The 20,111-nt window shown below is 44.2% G+C and overlaps 1 protein-coding gene across 1 annotated transcript in view; it reads left to right on the top strand.

Moving 5' to 3' along the window:
• LOC127922111 (centlein-like) overlaps nt 1-20,111 on the top strand; it is a 108,994-nt gene that overhangs the window by 46,336 nt on the left and 42,547 nt on the right. Inside the window, exons 10-14 of the mRNA XM_052505780.1 lie at nt 9,260-9,457; nt 11,383-11,480; nt 17,345-17,471; nt 17,843-17,980; nt 18,390-18,575. Coding sequence (XP_052361740.1) covers nt 9,260-9,457; nt 11,383-11,480; nt 17,345-17,471; nt 17,843-17,980; nt 18,390-18,575 — 747 coding nt within the window. The remainder of the gene's footprint in view (nt 1-9,259; nt 9,458-11,382; nt 11,481-17,344; nt 17,472-17,842; nt 17,981-18,389; nt 18,576-20,111) is intronic.

Genomic DNA, 20,111 nt, shown 5'->3' with positions numbered 1-20,111 from the left:
TTTCTTTTGTCTTTCGGTGTGTTTCTGGGGGCCCTATCCCTGGCTGCAGTGGGAGCAGCTCCTTTGCCCTTATCATGCTTAATAAGTGTGTGTCTGACAGGCCTGCCCTCGCCTGAGGAGGTCAGCACCACAGAGGAAGAGCCACAGAGCACTGAACACACTGCTGCAGTCTCCTGCAATGCTATACTATACCCTACTACCCTACTGACTACTATACCCCTACTACTGCTACTACTATGCTACTATACCCTACTATACTATACCCTACTGACTACTATACCCTACTGACTCTATACTATACCCTACTACTACTATACCCTACTGACTACTATGCCTGCTATACTATACCCTACTGACTCTATACTACCCTACTATACTAGCTGCTATACTATACCCTACTGACTACTATGCCACCTTACTGACTGCTATACTACTACTATACCCTACTGTACTATACTATACCCTACTGACTACTATACCCTACTGACTACTATACTATCAGCTACTATACTATACCCTAGTTATCCCTAGGTACCTACCCTAGACTGCTAGAAGAGACTACTATACCCTACTGAGACTACTATACTATACCCTACTGACTACAAACCCTACTGAAGATACTATACCCTACTGACTACTATACCCTACTGACTACTATACTATACCCTACTATACTATACCCTACTGACTATACTATGCCCTACTGAACTATACCCTACTATACTATACCCTACTGACTACTATACTATACCCTACTGACTACTATACTATACCTTACTGACTACTATGTACCCTACTGACTAATACTATACCCTAACTAAGGAAGTTGTTCTTTTTCTATACCCTCCTACTATACTATGTTTACTATCCCTACTGACTACTATACTATTTACTATACTATTACTGACTACTATACTATACCCTACTGAATACTATGCTATACTACCCTACTGACTACTATACCCTGGCTATACTATACTACTATACTATACCCTACTGACTACTATACTATACCCTACTGACTACTATTATACCCTACTGATACCCCTACTATACTATACCCTACTGACTACTATACTATACCCTACTATACTATACCCTATATGCCCCTACTGACTACTATATACCCCTGCTGACTACTATACTATACCCTACTATACTATGCCCTACCCTACTACTATACTATGCTACTATACTATACCCTACTGACTGTATGACAGGCTATGCCCTACTGACTACTATACCCTACTGACTATACTATGACTATACCCTACTGACTACTATACTACTGACTATACTATACCCTACTGACTACTATACCCTACTGACTACTATACTATACCCTACTGACTACTATACTATACCCTACTGACTACTATACCCTACTGACTACTATGCTATGCCCTACTATACCCTACTGACTATACTATACCCTACTGACTACTATACTATACCCTACTGACCTATACCCTACTGACTACTATACTATACCCTACTGACTACTATACTATACTACTACTACTACTACTATACCCTACTATACTATACCCTACTGACTACTATACTATACCCTACTGACTACTATACCCTACTACTACTATACCCTACTGACTACTATACTATACCCTACTGACTACTATACTATACCTACTGACTACTATACTATACCCTACTGACTACTATACTATGCCCTACTGACTATACCCTACTGACTACTATACCCTACTGACTACTATACTGACTACTATACTATACCCTGACTACTATACTATACCCTACTATACCCTACTACTACCCTACTGACTACTATACTATACCCTACTGACTACTATACTATACCTACTGACTACTATACTATACCCTACTGACTACTATACTATACCCTACTGACTACTATACTATACCTATACTATACCCTACTATACTATACCCTACTGACTACTATACTATACCCTACTGACTACTATACTATACCCTACTGACTACTATACTATACCCTACCTACTATACTATACCCTACTGACTACTACTATACCCTACTGACTACTATACTATACCCTACTGACTACTATACTATACCCTACTGACTACTATACCCTACTGACTACTATACTATACCCTACTACTGACTATGCTATACTATATACTGACTACCCTATACTACTGACTACTATACTATACCCTACTGACTACTATATACCTACCCTACTACTATACTATACCCTACTGACTACTACTATACTATACTACTGACTACTATACTATACCTACTGACTACTATACTATACCCTACTGACTACTATACTATACCCTACTGACTATACTATACCCTACTGACTACTATACTATATATACTATACCCTACTGACTACTATACTATACCCTACTGACTACTATACTATACCCTACTGACTACTATACCCTATACTATACCCTATACTGACTACTATACTATACCCTACTGACTACTATACTATATACTACTACTATACCCTACCTGACTACTATACTATACTATACCCTACTGACTACTATACCCTACTGACTACTACTATACCCTACTGACTACTATACCCTACTACTATACTATACCCTACTACCACTATACTATATACTACTGACCCTACCCTATACCCTACTGACTACTATATACCCTACTATGCTATACTATACCCTACTACTACTATCCCTATACTATACCCTACTGACTACTATACTGCTATATTACTGACTATATTCGATACCCTGTGACTACTATACTATACCCTTGATACTATACCCTACTGACTGCTATATATAATACTATACTACTACTGACTATACTATACCCTACTGACTACTATACTATACCCTACTGATACTATACTATACTGATATGTACTATACTGACTACTATACTTATATACTATACCCTACTGACTACTGTATTATACTACTGAATGTACTGTACTGACTACTATACTATATTATTATACTATACCCTACTGACTACTATATATACTATTTATACTATAATGTACTGACTACTGTACTATACCCTATGACTACTATAATATACCCTACGACTTACTATATTACTTTATACTATACCCTACTGACTACTATACTACCCTACTGCTATACTATATTATACTCTATTGACTATAATGTACTATACTGACTACTATATTATTATACTATACCCTACTGACGACTGTATTATACTTGAATGTACTGTACTGACTACTATATTATTATACTATACCCTACTGACTACTATATTATACTATACCATACTGACTACTATATTATACTATAATGTACTGACCACTATACTATGCCCTACTGACTACTATATTATACTGCAATGTACTGAATACTATACTATACCCTACTGACTACTATATTATGCAGTAATGTACTGACCACTATACTATACTTACTACTATATTATTATACTATACTGTACTGACTCAACCAGCTAGTCTCTGAAACAGTGTCCTAGTGATATTTCTCAAACTGAATTCTTTGTTTGCTACTGTCATGACGTTGCCCTCTTTGGGTACAGCAAGCCCCACCCCTCTCTCTGTCTCCTACACCCAGGCTGCTGTGGTCAGAGAGGTCGTAAATTCCTGGAGGAGATTATCTCCTCAAAGCCACAGTATAGAGAGAGAGTAGAGTTTTCATAGAAGAGAACAAAGGAATTTCTTCCACCTCACTTGAGGTCCGAACAACATTTATGTTCTGGAGAAGGTATAACAGATCGGTGAAGAATCCAGCTACGAACTGGTCTGTTTGGTACAATTTTGTGAAACTCATGGGAGACAATACATTACCATAACGCTGTTTATACAATAGCCTCAGATATGAGGTTTACATCTAATTGTTGTATAAGATGAATGAGTGTGGATGATACTGTTTGTGAAATTGTATAATGTGATTTTGGACTGTTTAATGAAGGAAACTCCAATTCCCTTTGGAGTTTAACTAAATCAGAGGACCGCCCATGAGCACAGTTATGGTTGGGCATCCTGGTACAGGCCCTTTTCTGCAATTCTGAATTAAACCCCCACCTTGAGAATTTCTCAACAGACCATGTTGCTCTCAATTACGAGAGGACAAAGGTTGCAGACCAGCTTACCTCGATAACGAGAGGGCCAAGGTTTGAGACCAGACAGACAGAGAGGGCGGACAAACTCTCCAACAGAAACTAACTTTTCAACAGAGACCCAGATGACACACTGAGTGTAAATATATATATTGATTGCAATTGTTCCCGAATGAGTGAGCTTTCATGTGCAAAGGATTAGCATTTCAATTGTTATAATTATCAACTGTGTGTTGTATTATCTCAGTTGGCCCCCACTTCCCTTTTGTCCACCAAGCCGCGATGCCGGTTTATCCCACTAGGGAAACGCCGTTATCATTTCCTGGTAACTATCTACTGTTTGTTTATGCATTTCTGTGAATTACTTAGTTAGTAAATAAATTATTTTAAGACAATTGATGAATGGATGACTCATAGTGAAGACTGGGTTCGTGCAGATAACCAACAATTTACTATGTTTGGAATGAGACTAACATGAGATAAAGAAGAATTCATTAATCAGAAGACTATTGATCAGATATGAAAATATCTGAAAAGTTATATTAGGAAAATTATAACTTTGTAATCTGAATATGTTCCTTGGTGCCCCGACTTCCTAGTTAATTACAGTTACATGATTAATCAGTTTAATCGCGTAATAATAATTACAGGGAGTCATTTGATAAAGATGCCATCGTTGATGTTGTTTGTGGGGACATCAAAATGAAGGTTGTTGAATCATATCTCACCATTCAGAGTGTCAAAGCCAATGTCCAATTTTCAAAAAGGCACTTTATCCACATGTGTTCTGGCTCTGGCCCAACCCATTGGTTTCTGGGACCAATCAGACAGTTTAAAATTGATTTCCGTTCTAAAAATTGTTGGGGAGGTACTCAAATGCAGACTCATTGCGGAGAAGAAACTAACATCCGCGGCTTGGTGTAGAGTTTGTGTAGCCAGGCAAATTCTTCCATGACCTGACCTCCTCTTTCGCTCTCTCTCACGGCCTCATACACATACACACACGTTCTCTCTCTCACACACACACCAGGCCGTATGGTAGTTAGTGGGACTGGCAGGAGGCCCCTGTTGGGTAGGAGCAGGCAGAGCCCCGACCAGCCCCAACCCACTGGAGGCCTGATTAGGAGTGTGTGTGATACACACAGGTCAAGGAGCGCAGGAGCCCCGCAGCTCTGGAAGTGGCCTCTGGGTTCCGGCCCCTACCTAGCTATCGTAGAATAGAACAGCCAGAGCCCCGAGGAGACCTAAGACACTGGCTCTGCGGCATTAATGACACACACATACAAATGCACACACACACTCTTACACACATGCACAAACACCTAGAAACAGAGATAGACACACACACTCTTCTCTGCTTGGGCTGACCAGAAATAAACAGCAGTAGTTGTATTTTACTCCTGCAGTATTAATGCCACTGCAGCAGAAGTTGTCCAAGACTCTGAGCTCTCAGCTAGAAAACAGGGATCATTCCCCCTATAAAGGGCACAAGGTCCTGTGCTGTTGGCTGGTATCCGGCTGGCCCCTGCCTGCCTGCTAGCTCTCTGACTCAGAGTCCAAAACTCTGGCTCTAATTGGCTTAGCCCGGCGCCTCGGGGGCTGTCATGTGAAAAGGTATGATGACAGTGTCAGAGACCGAGAAGTAGAGCTACCTCATTTTGTTTGGCTCCTTAGTGGTGTCCTGTAGTTTCCTGTTACTTCAAGTTGTGTGTTATTGAAATGTGAATCAGGCTGTCTGTGTCTGTGAGGGAGAGAGCGGAGATAGAGGGGGAGAGGTAGCGAGCGAGAGGGGGAGGTAGAGAGACAAAGCGAGAGAAGTGGCGTACCCTTTCAGCCTAAGTGGAACATGTGTCTCTACAGCACAGTGACACTTTCATCAGTCAATCACACCACGCCAGCCACCTCATCCCCACAGACCTCTCTGTCAGGAACCAGACTGCAATAGCTGTCAGAGACACACACACACAGAGAGAGACACACACACACACACTCCCAGACACACACACACGGCAGAGTGCTTTGTGAGGTATTTCCACCCTGTTCCCTCTCCATAATTGCCGTCAGTCTGTAAAACGTGACCCTCTTAATGGTGCTCTCTGTTCCTTGACTTCTGTCTTTGTACTTTCTATTCAACAAGGTGGGAAGGAAAGGCATGAGAAAGAGAGTCTGTTAGGAAAATTAAGGATAATTAGGCTACGAGGGGGGGCGTTGTCCTCTCACACTCTTTTCTTCTCCCTCTCCTCTCGTTTGAGGAACGAGGGAAGCGACAGAAGCTTAGAGGAACCTTCTCTGGGTGACAGGTGAGATGTCCTACAGTAATTTCCGAAAATGTTCCTCCCGCTGTAAAGAAACGTCGGTCACGCATATTAACCGAACGGGATAATTTGGGTCTGGAATCGGGTACCTCGCACCCCTCCCAAACCTCCCCCTCGTTCTACAATTGAACGTCTCTTCTGACACGAACCCGACCCCGTAATCTCCAGGTGTGGATCGGCCCAGCTCCCATCTTGCCCGGAAGAGGCTGGGATTACCACAGGATTAGAGGGGTAAAACAGACACGGCTGACAGGGAGAAGAGGGGCTTTTCTGGGTCTAGGCATTTTATGCCCAGGCACATGACAGAGCCTGGCACTTAAATCCTGGTGACGGACACTATAAAGGTACAACATAATGAAGATGGGTGCCACTGCTGCCTTCAGTTGTCTTTCCAGGAATCTCTGGTTCATCTAAAGTCTAGGATCGAAGGTCGTGGCTGTTGATCCTTGAGTTCTATGATGTTAGTATGAGTATCTCTCCTTTAGAACACTGGATAAGTACTGTGTCGTCACTCTGCTGTGGCTTGATGTTTCTCTGGTGTTATTCTACGATGATACTGGTGTTGTCTCGTTTCCATTTTCAAGGTGTTGTACGTATGTCTGGGTCTAGGTCATGTTAGGCTAGCGTTCGCTTGTTGTGGTTGAGGAACTGAGCCAGGCCAAAATAAGGGATGTGTACTGTACCGCTGTGTGTGTCTGTGACTATGTGGTTCCTTTGCTATTTTCGGAGACACCGGCCTCATTATTTATCCTGCTAATGATTCGGTATCACTTGGAATGGCACCAGCGAGACCACTGCCCTAGAGAGGTGAGAGAGGGGGGAGAGGAACCAAAATGGAGAGAGCAGGAGGGGAGAGAGTGCAAGAGTGGTAGAGGGAGAGAGAGCGGGAAAAGAGAGAGAGGAACAGAAATAGACAGAACGGGAGGGAGAGGAGAAAGCGCAAGAGAGGGAGAGTAGTGAGCGAGAGTGGGGGAGAGAGGAAGAACGAGAAAGAGAGAGGGGGGTGAGCGATAAAGAGAGAGAGACTTCAGCTGGGCAGCCTAATGGTCCCACCATGCATCAGAGTCAGTGTCAGTGTCATCTCTCACCAGACCCAGGGCTGAAAATGGCCCCTCTGAAATCAAAGCCTGTCTTACGGGAAGTGTCATCAATGCCACTCTTAACACACACATACACACACACACACGACCCAGCAGCAGAAGCAGCCCCCCTCTCTCTGTCTCTCTCAGTGGGGATATGGCCTGTGAGCCTTCAAAGAGGAGGAAACCTAAAACAAGATGGATTCTACTAAGAGGTGTCAGCAGGCAACCAGATATCAATAACCTCCATGTATGCAGAGCAGAGAGGCCACCCCTGGGACTACTGTGGTTTCCAGGATGGTTGGGAGGGTGTGGGAGGGTTGGGATGGTGTGGGGGGTTGAGAGGGTGTGTACCACACATATCACCTTCTCCTTATTTGCGCTACAAAGTGAACATTATGTTTGATATGATACCAGATCGTATTATTGTGGCAATGATAAATTCGACAACAGAAAAGCATTGAGTACATTGAGGTTGATAATATGCATGCGGTTTAAACCGTTTAGCCCCAAAGCAAATGTTTACCATGTCTGATACGCTGGTACAGTAGGGTAGATGATTACCGAGCAGTATTATCCTACAATTCCTCCCTCGCTCTTACTAACTCTCTCTCGCTCGCTCGCTCGCTCCGCTTCTAAACCAAACCCAGCTCAACTCCCTCCGTCCCAGGGTGCACTCCGATTCTACTGGATGGCTCTATTACGCCTGCCAATCAGGGTTAGAGAATTAGGGCCCTTCGGCTGGCCGGGCGTCAGAGTCATCCTCGTCTTCATTAAGATGGAAACAGGATTTAATCACAGTAACTGTTCAGTACGTTACGCTGTAGAAGAATATACAGTAACTTTCAAAAGGACTTTCAGTTTGTCCATCATAAGGGGCTGGTTTCCTGGACATAGATTAAACCTAATCCTGGATTTAAAAGCATGTTCAATGAATCTCCATTCAGAGGGATTTTTTTAATCCCACCAACGGGTTCAACCTGTGTTCACTTGTTTCACTGCTTCATCTGTACATGCCTACTGTAGTGTAGTGTACTTGTTTGTAGACACAAAGCATCTCAGAGTAGGAGTGCTGATCTAGGATCTGTCCATACAATTTTATCCCTGAGCTGACAAGGTACAAATCTGTCGTTCTGCCCCTGAACAGGCAGTTAACCCACTGTTCCTAGGCCGTCATTGAAAATAAGAATTTGTTCTTAACTGACATGCCTAGTTAAATAAAGGTAAAATAAAAAATAAAATAAAATCTAGGATGATCTAAAAGGCTCAACTGATCCTGGATCAGCACTCCTACTCTGACTCTTCGTGGATCCTTGTTCTGATTTTAACTGAGGACGTGGTTGGTGCTCTGTTAGATTGTTCCTCTCAGGGTGTCCAATAATCATGTCTCAGGTCTGGTCCAGCTTTCTCACCACCTCTCACTGGATACACAGACAGAATAACAACAGAAGTCGTGGTCAAACTTAGATGTTTACATGATGCCACTACAGCAGTAGCAGGTACACTTTCAGACTCTCGTTATCCTTTCAGTCACAAGTCTTGTCAATCTATGAGTGCTGCTCTGACAACCTCGTGTACGTTCTGACCCGCTTTAGTTTTTCAATCACGAAACAACTATTTTTGTCTTTATATGTATGTTGCAGGTCCAGGAATTCTAGCTTACATGACTTTTCCCTTCACTTTCTTCATACTACAGGTCCAGGTATCTAACCTTACATCCTGCAGTACTTTCTGACTACCTCTCTCTCTGCTCCCGGTGTGTTTAATGGTGTTCCCAGAAGCTGACCTCTGACCTGGCGGGTGTAGAGCAGCAGAAGAAGGTGCTGGAGATGGAGCTGGAGCAGTGGAGGCAGATCCACAGGACCAACACCCCCCAGCAGCTCCCCTCTACTGCCCCCCAGCCCCTGGAGACCCCCAGCCCTCCTGTCCTTAAAGCCCTGGAGGCAGAGGTCAAACATCTCCACACTAAACTGAAGGTTAGTGGTCAGACGATAGAGGAAGCAGGAGGTCACTGTAATTATTCATACTTTATTCATACAGTTGAGTCAATGAACAACTAATGGTGGCCTGTCAAGAAGAGAGCACAGCAGCAATTTAATTTACGTTTATTTATTTATTTGACAGGGACAATGCACACATTGCTGTAAATGTGCCAGATTTAGTCAGCTGGCTAGTTTTCATCTGTAGTTCCCTGGGCAGATAGATAAAACTATACTACACATAGAAGAAGCAAGGGCCCTGACGTTAGTTATCAATGCTGACAGTTCCAGCAGGGTTGACAATGTCAGAAACAAGCTTCAATTGAACACTCCTTTAATCTGAATGTTTAAAACCCAAAAGTATCTTCATTTATTTCAGATTTTATTTTCATATTTTTTTTGTCTCAATCTAATAATATTATAAAAGTGTCCACAGAGCTTTTTTTTTAAAACGATGATTTATACATCACGTCTTTTCAAAATCGTATTATATTTACCATTGACAATTACCCAGTGGTTTCCTATTACTTGATATGCCAGGGGACACCTGTCAGTGAGGTGAGAAATGGAAAACAACAGCGTGTCCTCTGAGTGGCTGAACCCTCCGAGGTGTCAGTACGACACCGTTATCTGCCCTTCGTTAGCTCACTCATCAGTGTCAGCCGCCATATTGCTACTGTCGTTACCAAAGGCTGACGAGTCAGCTGAGGTGATGGTGGAGTGTGAGAGGTGAGGAGGGGGAACAGAGAGAACAGTGTGTTGGGGGGTGTGTGTGTGTGATCCTACGAGTTTCCGCTGGAGACCAGAGCTCCTTTAAACCAAAGGGAAGATGCACACACAAATATCCATCATTCTCATGATCACAAGCACACCTGTAGTCACGGGCCACAAGGGTTGTGTGTGTGTGTGTGTGTGTGTGTGTGTGTGTGTGTGTGTGTGTGTGTGTGTGTGTGTGTGTGTGTGTGTGTGTGTGTGTGTGTGTGTGTGTGTGTGTGTGTGTGTGTGTGTGTGTGTGTGTGTGTGTGTGTGTGTGTGTGTGTGTGTGTGTGTGTGTGACGTGCACCAGAGAGGCTTTGACACAAAGGTGTCCTCTCTCTCTTTGATCCTGCAGTAGAGGCATACTGATACCTAGAACCAGAAACACACACAGAACAACATAGGGTTCTCCTTTCCCATCATTCCTCTACATATAAGCTATGATGTCATACCATTTCACTTCTATTCCATTTGTATTTTAATTTAAAGAATTTACAGAAATATATTCATACACCACATATTCTCACATGACAATGTCACGACTTCTGCTGAAGTCGTTGCCTCTCCTTGTTCGGGCGGTGCTCGGCGTTCGACGTCACCGGTCTTCTAGCCATCATTGATCCTTTTTTCATTTTCCATTGGTTTTGTCTTGTCTTCCCACACACCTGTTTTCAATCCCATTCATTACCTGTTGTGTATTTAACCCTCTGTGTCCCCTCATGTCTTTGTCAGAGATTGATTTGTTGTCAGTGTAGTGTTATTGTTTGTATAGGTGCGCGTCGGGTCTTCGTACCCATGTTTTGTTTGTTTGTACATTTATTGTTATGGAGCATACTTGTGGAACTTTATTAAAAGACTCCATATTTACACTCCATTTGACTCTCCTGCGCCTGACTTCCCTGCCACCTATTACACCTATGCTTGACAGACAAAGACAGACAAGAGGTTTAAAAATGGATCCGTACACAATCACAATCTCCTCCTACTTCTCCTCAATTGTGTAAATGTATTATAAATATTTTTTCTGTCACTTCCTGTCATCCTAGTGTCTGCACTTCTAATGAGAACACATGCTGCTACATCTGACCTGTCACCGCTAGTGTCACAACACCCCTGTCTCTTTGTCTCTGTGGCTCACACACTGTCTCTCTGTCTCCCCTTCTCAGAGCTCCAAGGCGGAGGTGACGAGCCACACGTCAGCTAACAAAGCCCTGCGAGCCCAGCTGCTGGAGAGAGAGGAGAAGCTCAGAGAACTGCAGGAGAAGTCAGTACAGAGACCAGCGCTCTCTCCCTCCCTCCCTCCTCTCTCTCTCTCTCTCTCTCTCTCTCTCTCTCTCTCTCTCTCTCTCTCTCTCTCTATCTCTCTCTCATTCTCTGTATCTCTCTCTGTTTCTCTCTCTTTCTCTCACTCTCATTCTCTGTATCTCTCTCTGTTTCTCTCTCTTTCTCTCACTCTCATTCTCTGTATCTCTGTATCTCTCTCTCTCTCATTTGTTCTTTCTCACTTTGTTTCTCTCTCTGTTTCTCTCTGTTTCTCTCACTCTCATTCTCTGTATGTATATCTGTCTCTCTTTCTCTCTCCGTTTCTCTCTTCTTCCTCTCTGTGTCATCTGCAGTGTTTGATTCCACCGTGTGGCAGCTCTCTGACTGCTGCCCTGCTCTGCAGCTCAGCTCTGAATAGTCTCTGGGGGGTTTTCTGTTTGTGTGTTGGTGCATTCGTGCGTGTTTATCTCTCTGTGTGTGTGTGTGTGTGTGTGGTGTGTGTGTGTGTGTGTGTGTGTGTGTGTGTGTGTGTGTGTGTGTGTGTGTGTGTGTGTGTGTGTGTGTGTGTGTGTGTGTGTATGATTTATTGTTCTGTGTGTGTGTGTTAATGCCATGTATGTTGTGTGTGTGTGCCCTGTCGTTCATTGTGTGTTGAGATAAGATGGAGGGTTTTGATCAAAGAGAAGGGTATTGATCCAGTGTGTGTGCCGCAGGAAGGATCAACTCTGCTCCTCGTGACACAAAAACCCACACAACACCACAATGGCCCCGGGCCCTCTGTTAATGACTTACATAGTTGAAAGAAGTGAAACTACCAAGCTGTGATCGATGATCATGTAACATGTTAAGAGGTCTCAGCAATTATCAACTTATCAAACTTTACATATATTCTTCTCAAACAAAGGCAGAATGGACTGACCTGTTAGGTTTTTTCTCTCTCTCTCTGTCTCTCTCTCTCTGTCTCTCTCTCTCTCTCTCTCTCTCTCTCTCTCTCTCTCTGTCTCTCTCTCTGTCTCTCTCTCTGTCTCTGTCTCTCTCTGTCTCTCTCTGCCTCTCTGTCTCTGCTCTCTCTCTCTGTCTCTCTCTCTCTCTCTCTCTCTGTCTCTCTGTCTCTCTCTCTCTCTCTGTCTCTCTCTGTCTCTCTCTCTCTCTGTCTCTCTCTCTCTCTCTCTCTGTCTCTCTGTCTCTCTCTCTGTCTCTGTGTCTCTCTCTGTATATCTCTCTCTCTCTGCCTCTCTCTCTGTCTCTGTGTCTCTCTCTGTCTCTGTGTCTCTCTCTGTATATCTCTCCTGTGTCTCTCTCTCTCTCTGTGTCTCTCTCTGTATATCTCTCTCTCTCTGCCTCTCTGTCTCTCTCTCTGTCTCTGTGTCTCTCTCTCTCCGTCTCTCTCTCTCTCTGTGTCTCTCTCTGTCTATCTCTCTGTCTCTGTGTCTCTCTCTGTCTCTCTCTCTCTGTGTCTCTCTCTGCCTCTATGTCTCTCTCTCTGTCTCTGTGTCTCTCTCTGTATATCTCTCCGTCTCTCTCTCTCTGTGTCTCTCTCTCTCTCTCTCTCTCGGCCCAATAGGATACTGTAGTCCCCTTTTTTCCTTTCATCTTCTATAATACATCCAACATGTGTGTTCAGTGTGTACAGCGATCACAGTGGCGTTGTGTGTGTGACCAAAGCGCGGGCAGATCACAGCCGAGACAGAGCGAAGATCCCTCAGCCGGTTTCCGCGACAACGTCCCTCACATCCATTGGTCCCTTTTTCTTCTTCTTCTATCGCCATGGCGCTACCCTAGCACCTCGCCACATCCTCGACGGGGTGTGCTTCTCTCAGAATGAAAGACATGTCTCTACCAGACGTCTCTGAAATATACATCTCAGTACACACCAAGGGGCCAGGCAGGCTGCTCCTCGGCAAAAAAACAAGTGAATTTCAAAGTAAGAGCGCATGTCCTCAGTCAATATCTGTCATCCAGGCCCCTGCTTTATTTATGAATCTACTTCTTTCATCTCCCGCGATCCTGTTGTCTGTCTGTCTGTCTAGCAGAGACACATCTATGTTTCGACTTCTCTTTTGTTTTTTAACAACACATACTGCTGTCTGTCGAACACTTTAAAGTGTGATTATCACGGACGCATGTTTGACGAGTGATAAAGTGGAAAAACAGGAGATAAAAGAAACTAGCAGTGGGGTGAAAATGTTAGTGATCAGGATATAGGCGTCGAGTCTCTCGACTGAGACTCCATAAATTCTCTCTCTCTCTCTCTCTCTCTCTCTCTCTCTCTCTCTCTCTCTCTCTCTCTCTCTCTCTCTCTCTCTCTCTCTCTTGCAGAAGAATAACTACTACTATAGTAGCTATCCCCCATTCTTTTTCATCCTTTGTTCATCCTCTGTTCATCTAAAATACATGTTCCTGCTCTAATTAGCATTATTAGTGTTGGGGAGGAACAGAGGGAGCTGTGTGATGTGGCTGGGCTTCTCTCTAATGCTGCTGCTCTTAAAGTCAACAGAGACAGACGTCCTTAAGGTTCAATATGGCTTTTCTCATTAATGGTTAAATCCATTGGGGTAACCAGGGACCTTATGCAGCAGGTCCCCCCGGCCAGACTCTCCTCTCTCATTTCAGTTAATGTCACTCCAATAAGACAAGCTCTCATTGATTTGGGCCGGTCTGCCCCCAGGCTAACGGCTCTATCGAGGGAGACAGGGACATTTACTTAAACAAAAATATGAAGGGCACTTGCCCCTCGGTTGCGTCATCTGTTTATTTAGAACCGAAGCCCAGCCCGTAACATGCGCAGTCCGAGAGGAGAAAAAACAAAACATATTTTCCAATGTAAACCTGATGAATTAAAAGGAAACACATCTGATCTTTAATTATATCATTCCATTTGTTCTTCCGATTCCCCCCCAGCGGGACCCCAGAAGGACATGAAGTCGGTAATATTTGCCTTTATGTGGAGAAAAAAACCCGGAGCAAAACATGTAAACAGAATAAACAGCACGCTATGACGTTTAACTGAAAGAGTCTCTTAAGATTAGGCTCCAAAGAGTTACGGGAATATTAAGCGTGTCGGGGAGAGGTTTTGAAATGTGAAGTGACACGTCGTACATTTTAGACACACACACAGCCATGCCGTTTCAACAGCGGGCCCCCAGTGTCTCTCTATCTAGTTACTGTCAGAATAGTCAACTAGTCAAGTAAACAAGCTCTTTTGGAGTTGATTCCCCTCTGGATCGTTATCTACAGAACCACGTCCCCCTCCCTAGTCGGCCCCTCTAGTCGGCCCCTCTATTCGGCCCCTCCCTAGTCGAATGGGTTTTCATGTGGCGAGGACAGCAGTGGAACATTTCATCAAGAACTGTCTCTCTTTTCATGCTATTTGGATGTGTTGAATTGCATCAATGTTATTGTAGATCAGACTGTTACTGCAGCCTGGACGTTATTGTAGATCAGACTGTTACTGCAGTCTGGATGTTAGTGTAGATCAGACCGTTACTGCAGTCTGGATGTTAGTGTAGATCAGACTGTTACTGCAGTCTGGACGTTAGTGTAGATCAGACTGTTACTGCAGTCTGGATGTTAGTGTAGATCAGACTGTTACTGCAGTCTGGATGTTAGTGTAGATCAGACTGTTACTGCAGTCTGGATGTTAGTGTAGATCAGACTGTTACTGCAGTCTGGACGTTAGTGTAGATCAGACTGTTACTGCAGTCTGGACGTTAGTGTAGATCAGACTGTTACTGCAGTCTGGATGTTAGTGTTGATCAGACTGTCACTGCAGTCTGGACGTTAGTGTAGATCAGACTGTTACTGCAGTCTGGACGTTAGTGTAGATCAGACTGTTACTGCAGTCTGGACGTTAGTGTAGATCAGACTGTTACTGCAGTCTGGACGTTAGTGTAGATCAGACCGTTACTGCAGTCTGGACGTTAGTGTAGATCAGACTGTTACTGCAGTCTGGATGTTAGTGTAGATCAGACTGTTACTGCAGTCTGGACGTTAGTGTAGATCAGACTGTTACTGCAGTCTGGACGTTAGTGTAGATCAGACTGTTACTGCAGTCTGGATGTTAGTGTTGATCAGACTGTTACTGCAGTCTGGATGTTAGTGTAGATCAGACCGTTACTGCAGTCTGGATGTTAGTGTAGATCAGACTGTAATTTCAGTCTGGACGTTAGTGTAGATCAGACTGTTACTGCAGTCTGGATGTTAGTGTAGATCAGACTGTTACTGCAGTCTGGATGTTAGTGTAGATCAGACTGTTACTGCAGTCTGGATGTTAGTGTAGATCAGACTGTTACTGCAGTCTGGATGTTAGTGTTGATCAGACTGTTACTGCAGTCTGGGCGTTAGTGTAGATCAGACTGTTACTGCAGTCTCGGCGTTAGTGTAGATCAGACCGTTACTGCAGTCTGGATGTTAGTGTAGATCAGACCGTTACTGCAGTCTGGATGTTAGTGTAGATCAGACCGTTAAGGCAGTCTGGATGTTAGTGTAGATCAGACCGTTACTGCAGTCTGGATGCTGTTAGTGTAGAGATCAGACTGCGTTAAGGCAGTCTGCAGTCTGGACGTTAGTGTAGATCAGACCTGTTACTGCAGTCTGGATGTTAGTGTAGATCAGACTGTTACTGCAGTCTGGATGTTAGTGTAGATCAGACCGTTAGATCAGACTGCTGCAGTCTGGATGTTAGTGTAGATCAGACCGTTACTGCAGTCTGGATGTTAGTGTAGATCAGACCGTTAAGGCAGTCTGGACGTTAGTGTAGATCAGACCGTTACTGCAGTCTGGATGTTAGTGTAGATCAGACCGTTACTGCAGTCTGGATGTTAGTGTAGATCACAGACTGTTACTGCAGTCTGGATGTTAGTGTAGATCAGACCGTTAAGGCAGTCTGGACGTTAGTGTAGATCAGACCGTTACTGCAGTCTGGATGTTAGTGTAGATCAGACTGTTACTGCAGTCTGGATGTTAGTGTAGATCAGACTGTTACTGCAGTCTGGATGTTAGTGTAGATCAGACTGTTACTGCAGTCTGGATGTTAGTGTAGATCAGACTGTTACTGCAGTCTGGATGTTAGTGTAGATCAGACTGTTACTGCAGTCTGGATGTTAGTGTAGATCAGACTGTTACTGCAGTCTGGATGTTAGTGTAGATCAGACTGTTACTGCAGTCTGGATGTTAGTGTAGATCAGACTGTTACTGCAGTCTGGATGTTAGTGATAGATCAGTCTGGATGTTAGTGTAGATCCGTTACTGCAGTCTGGATGTTAGTGTAGATCAGACCGTTACTGCAGTCTGGATGTTAGTGTAGATCAGACCGTTACTGCAGTCTGGATGTTAGTGTAGATCAGACCGTTACTGCAGTCTGGATGTTAGTGTAGATCAGACCGTTACTGCAGTCTGGATGTTAGTGTAGATCAGACCGTTAAGGCAGTCTGGACGTTAGTGTAGAACAGAAGATCTAGAAGGTAATTTGTCAGAAACGTTCCCCAACTGATGTATCACAACATGCATAGATATTCCCCACTAGTCTAGGAATCAGGAATGTATGCAGTCTACAAATGGGATGTTATACAGCCATTCATATTTACTGCAGCTTCCCCTGTCAGCATGGGATTGTCAATATATTTAGTTGTCATAATGAGATGTGATGGAAGGGGAGCATGGGGACACGGTGTGTGTGTCTGCTTCTGCGTGTGTTTGCGTCTGCATCGTTGCGTGCGTGTTAATAACCTGTGTGTGTGTGTGTGTGTGTGTGTGTGTGTGTGTGTGTGTGTGTGTGTGTGTGTGTGTGTGTGTGTGTGTGTGTGTGTGTGTGTGTGTGTGTGTGTGTGTGTGTGTGTGTGTGTGTGTGTGTGTTTGTCTTCCCAGGGTGATCCACACAGAGAGAGACGTGCACATGAAGAGGCAGCTGGTGGAGGATTTGAAGACCAGGATGAAGTTCCTCCTGGAGACTGAGAAGACGCACAGAGGACTGGTGGAGGAGCTGGACAAGAAAGTAGGTCCCAGTTAACATCTCACACCACATGGTTTCATCACACGCAACAATGGCTTAGCAGAGTCAGATGGCATAAAATGCTTTTAACTGGCACGTTTACAGTCCCACTTGACTTGATGGTTTTCCTGTAGTCACAACAACATTTCAGATGGCACGTTTTCATCACAAATTTGCTGGCAAATTTAACAATGAATCGGCTATGCATGTACTATATTTCATGAAAACACCACTAACCGACATATACACCTAGCCTTGATTTAATTTACACAATACTGTAGCATGGGCTAAAGAAAAACACATTCAAACATCTTTGTTATTTTTAAGGTAATCTCAAGTTCTTCCTCCTCTCTCCCTCTGTGTGTGACGTCCAGGTGAAGACCTTGACAGAGGAGGCCACTAACAGGAAGGCCTTTATAGACTCTCTGAAGAGGAGGCTGAGTGTAGCCACTAAAGAGAAGAGTCAGTATGAGACGACCTGTCAGGATCTCAAGGAGGGCCTGGACAAGAAGGTAGCATCAATAGCGGTTCAGGCTCACCATTCTAGTAGTGTGTGGTAATGTGTGGTAGCAGTGGTAATGTTGCTTACACACAGACTGGGATCGTTCTATTTTGACTTGGTAAAAATATCAGCATCAAGCTATTTGTTAAGGTGGATTTGATACAGTTTTCCTTCCCATGGACAAGCTGGGAGAAGTACACTAACGGAAGTGGAGATTGACTCCACAACGCCTTCTTATAGCGTCCTTTCCAACCCCATGTATTACGATATAATCTCCCTGGGTTGTCATCCAACCATAATGAATACATAAATCATCTCTACATTATCATTGTACGTCATGAAACATTCATAGACAATCGCTGTTCAATTTTCAGTGTAATAGTGAACAGCATGAATGAATTCTCTCTCCCTCCTTGTAGGAGCAGTGTGTGGAGGCCCTGCAGGCCCGTGTGAGGGCCAGTGAGCGGGCCCAGGCTGAGCTGGAGCAGACAGCATCCCGTCAGATGGAGGGTCTGGCCCAGCAGAGCACCGTGGCCCTGGAGGCCCTGCACAGACGACTGGGCCTGGCCCACACACAGCTGGAGCAGCTACAAGCCTTCACTAAGGTACTTGATTTGGGACAGGGCATGGGTTAGAGGGCAGAGGTCAAATGTACTGGGGGGCAGACACAGCACACCACAGGGGTCGGTGGTCGCTGTCAAAGACATGGACATACCAGGGTCGTGTTCAGCACACCGTAGATTTCAAATAACATTTAAATAACCAGCTCCCTCCGCGTTTCAGTCAGTTTTCTTCCGTTTGGTGCCTAATAAACATGACCCAGTTTGACAATACCGGTCTGAGATTAGCCTAGTTATTCCTAACCGTATTAGGGTTGTGATATGCCAGTCAGACGAGGGACTGCTAATTAGCCTTGCTGCCATGGCATGTTCTCTTCACACAAAGACCTAATAACCGTTGTAATATGATGTCTCTTATTCTAAATTCATTAACATAATTGCCTCTGAATCAGTCTTTAATCCGACCATCAAATTGAGTCATGACATTGGGTGACGCAAGGGCTGAGTGCTTAGTCTCTGCCAGTGGAGGGCATAATGGGGAGTGAAGGCCCTGCCAGTGTGTGTCTGCCCAGTGGGATTGGAGGCCAGGTGTGGCCTGGTCCCAGTTCTAATCCAACTGCCTTTCTAGTGGTGTGTCTGCCAGGGCCTGATAAAGAACCTGTCAATCACACCGTCGCCGTGACACCTGCCCATCATTTCTGACTGCAGTGTTGAGGGGGAGGGGCTTGAGAGAGACTGCGATGGTATCCCCTCCCTCTCAACTAGTCCAGGAGACAACATGGATACCATTGTGGTCATCACCAGCTCTTTGTTCTCCCTCAAGACATTTGTTTCACTGGTCAAAATAAACTGAGCAAACTGTTGTCAGGAAGTTTTTAATAAGAGGTTGCCCATCTCTCTCTGTCCCTCCCTACCTTCCTTTCCTGCCCTCTTCTCTACCCCCACTCCCTCTTTTCTCCCCTAGCAACATCATACTGTATCCTATCTTTACTAGTGAGCCCTTTCCTTCCTTGTTCCCAGAACACTAGGGCTGAGTTGTCTGAATGTCTGGGCCACTGTTGTTGAGCATTCACATCATTCAAATCATTCCCATCAGTCTATGTTTCTCCAATCCTTTTTATGATCCCTGATAAGACCAGGAGGCCTTTTGATTGGCTGACTTGCCATCCAGAGGAGATTTACTGCTGTCATGTATTGATCAGTGTCCAGCGCTTCTGGGGCCTTCTTCTGTTGTGTACTCTGTTTGGTTGGACCCCGGGCTCCTCTACACCTCTCTACCAGCCTCAGGCCATGTTCCAGCTCTGTTCATGTGCTAAACACTAAACAGTGGTCCTGGACTGGCTGCCTACACTCACCGGCTTAGGCTCAGACACAAAGGTGGACACCAGATTTGGGTTCAAATACTATTTCAATTATTTAAAGTACTTTCGCATACTTTAGAAGTAAGTATTCAGCAATGTTTGATTTGAAAATACAAGTAGTTGAATATTGGAATATATTTGGAAATATACTTGGAAAGTATTGGTACTGGACACATTTAAATAGAACAGTAATGTCAGTATATATCTATGAAGGTGCCAT

The sequence above is a fragment of the Oncorhynchus keta genome, unplaced genomic scaffold, assembly GCF_023373465.1.
Source record: "Oncorhynchus keta strain PuntledgeMale-10-30-2019 unplaced genomic scaffold, Oket_V2 Un_contig_24616_pilon_pilon, whole genome shotgun sequence".
NCBI lineage: Eukaryota > Metazoa > Chordata > Actinopteri > Salmoniformes > Salmonidae > Oncorhynchus > Oncorhynchus keta.
This window is presented reverse-complemented; position numbering and strand designations above follow the sequence as displayed.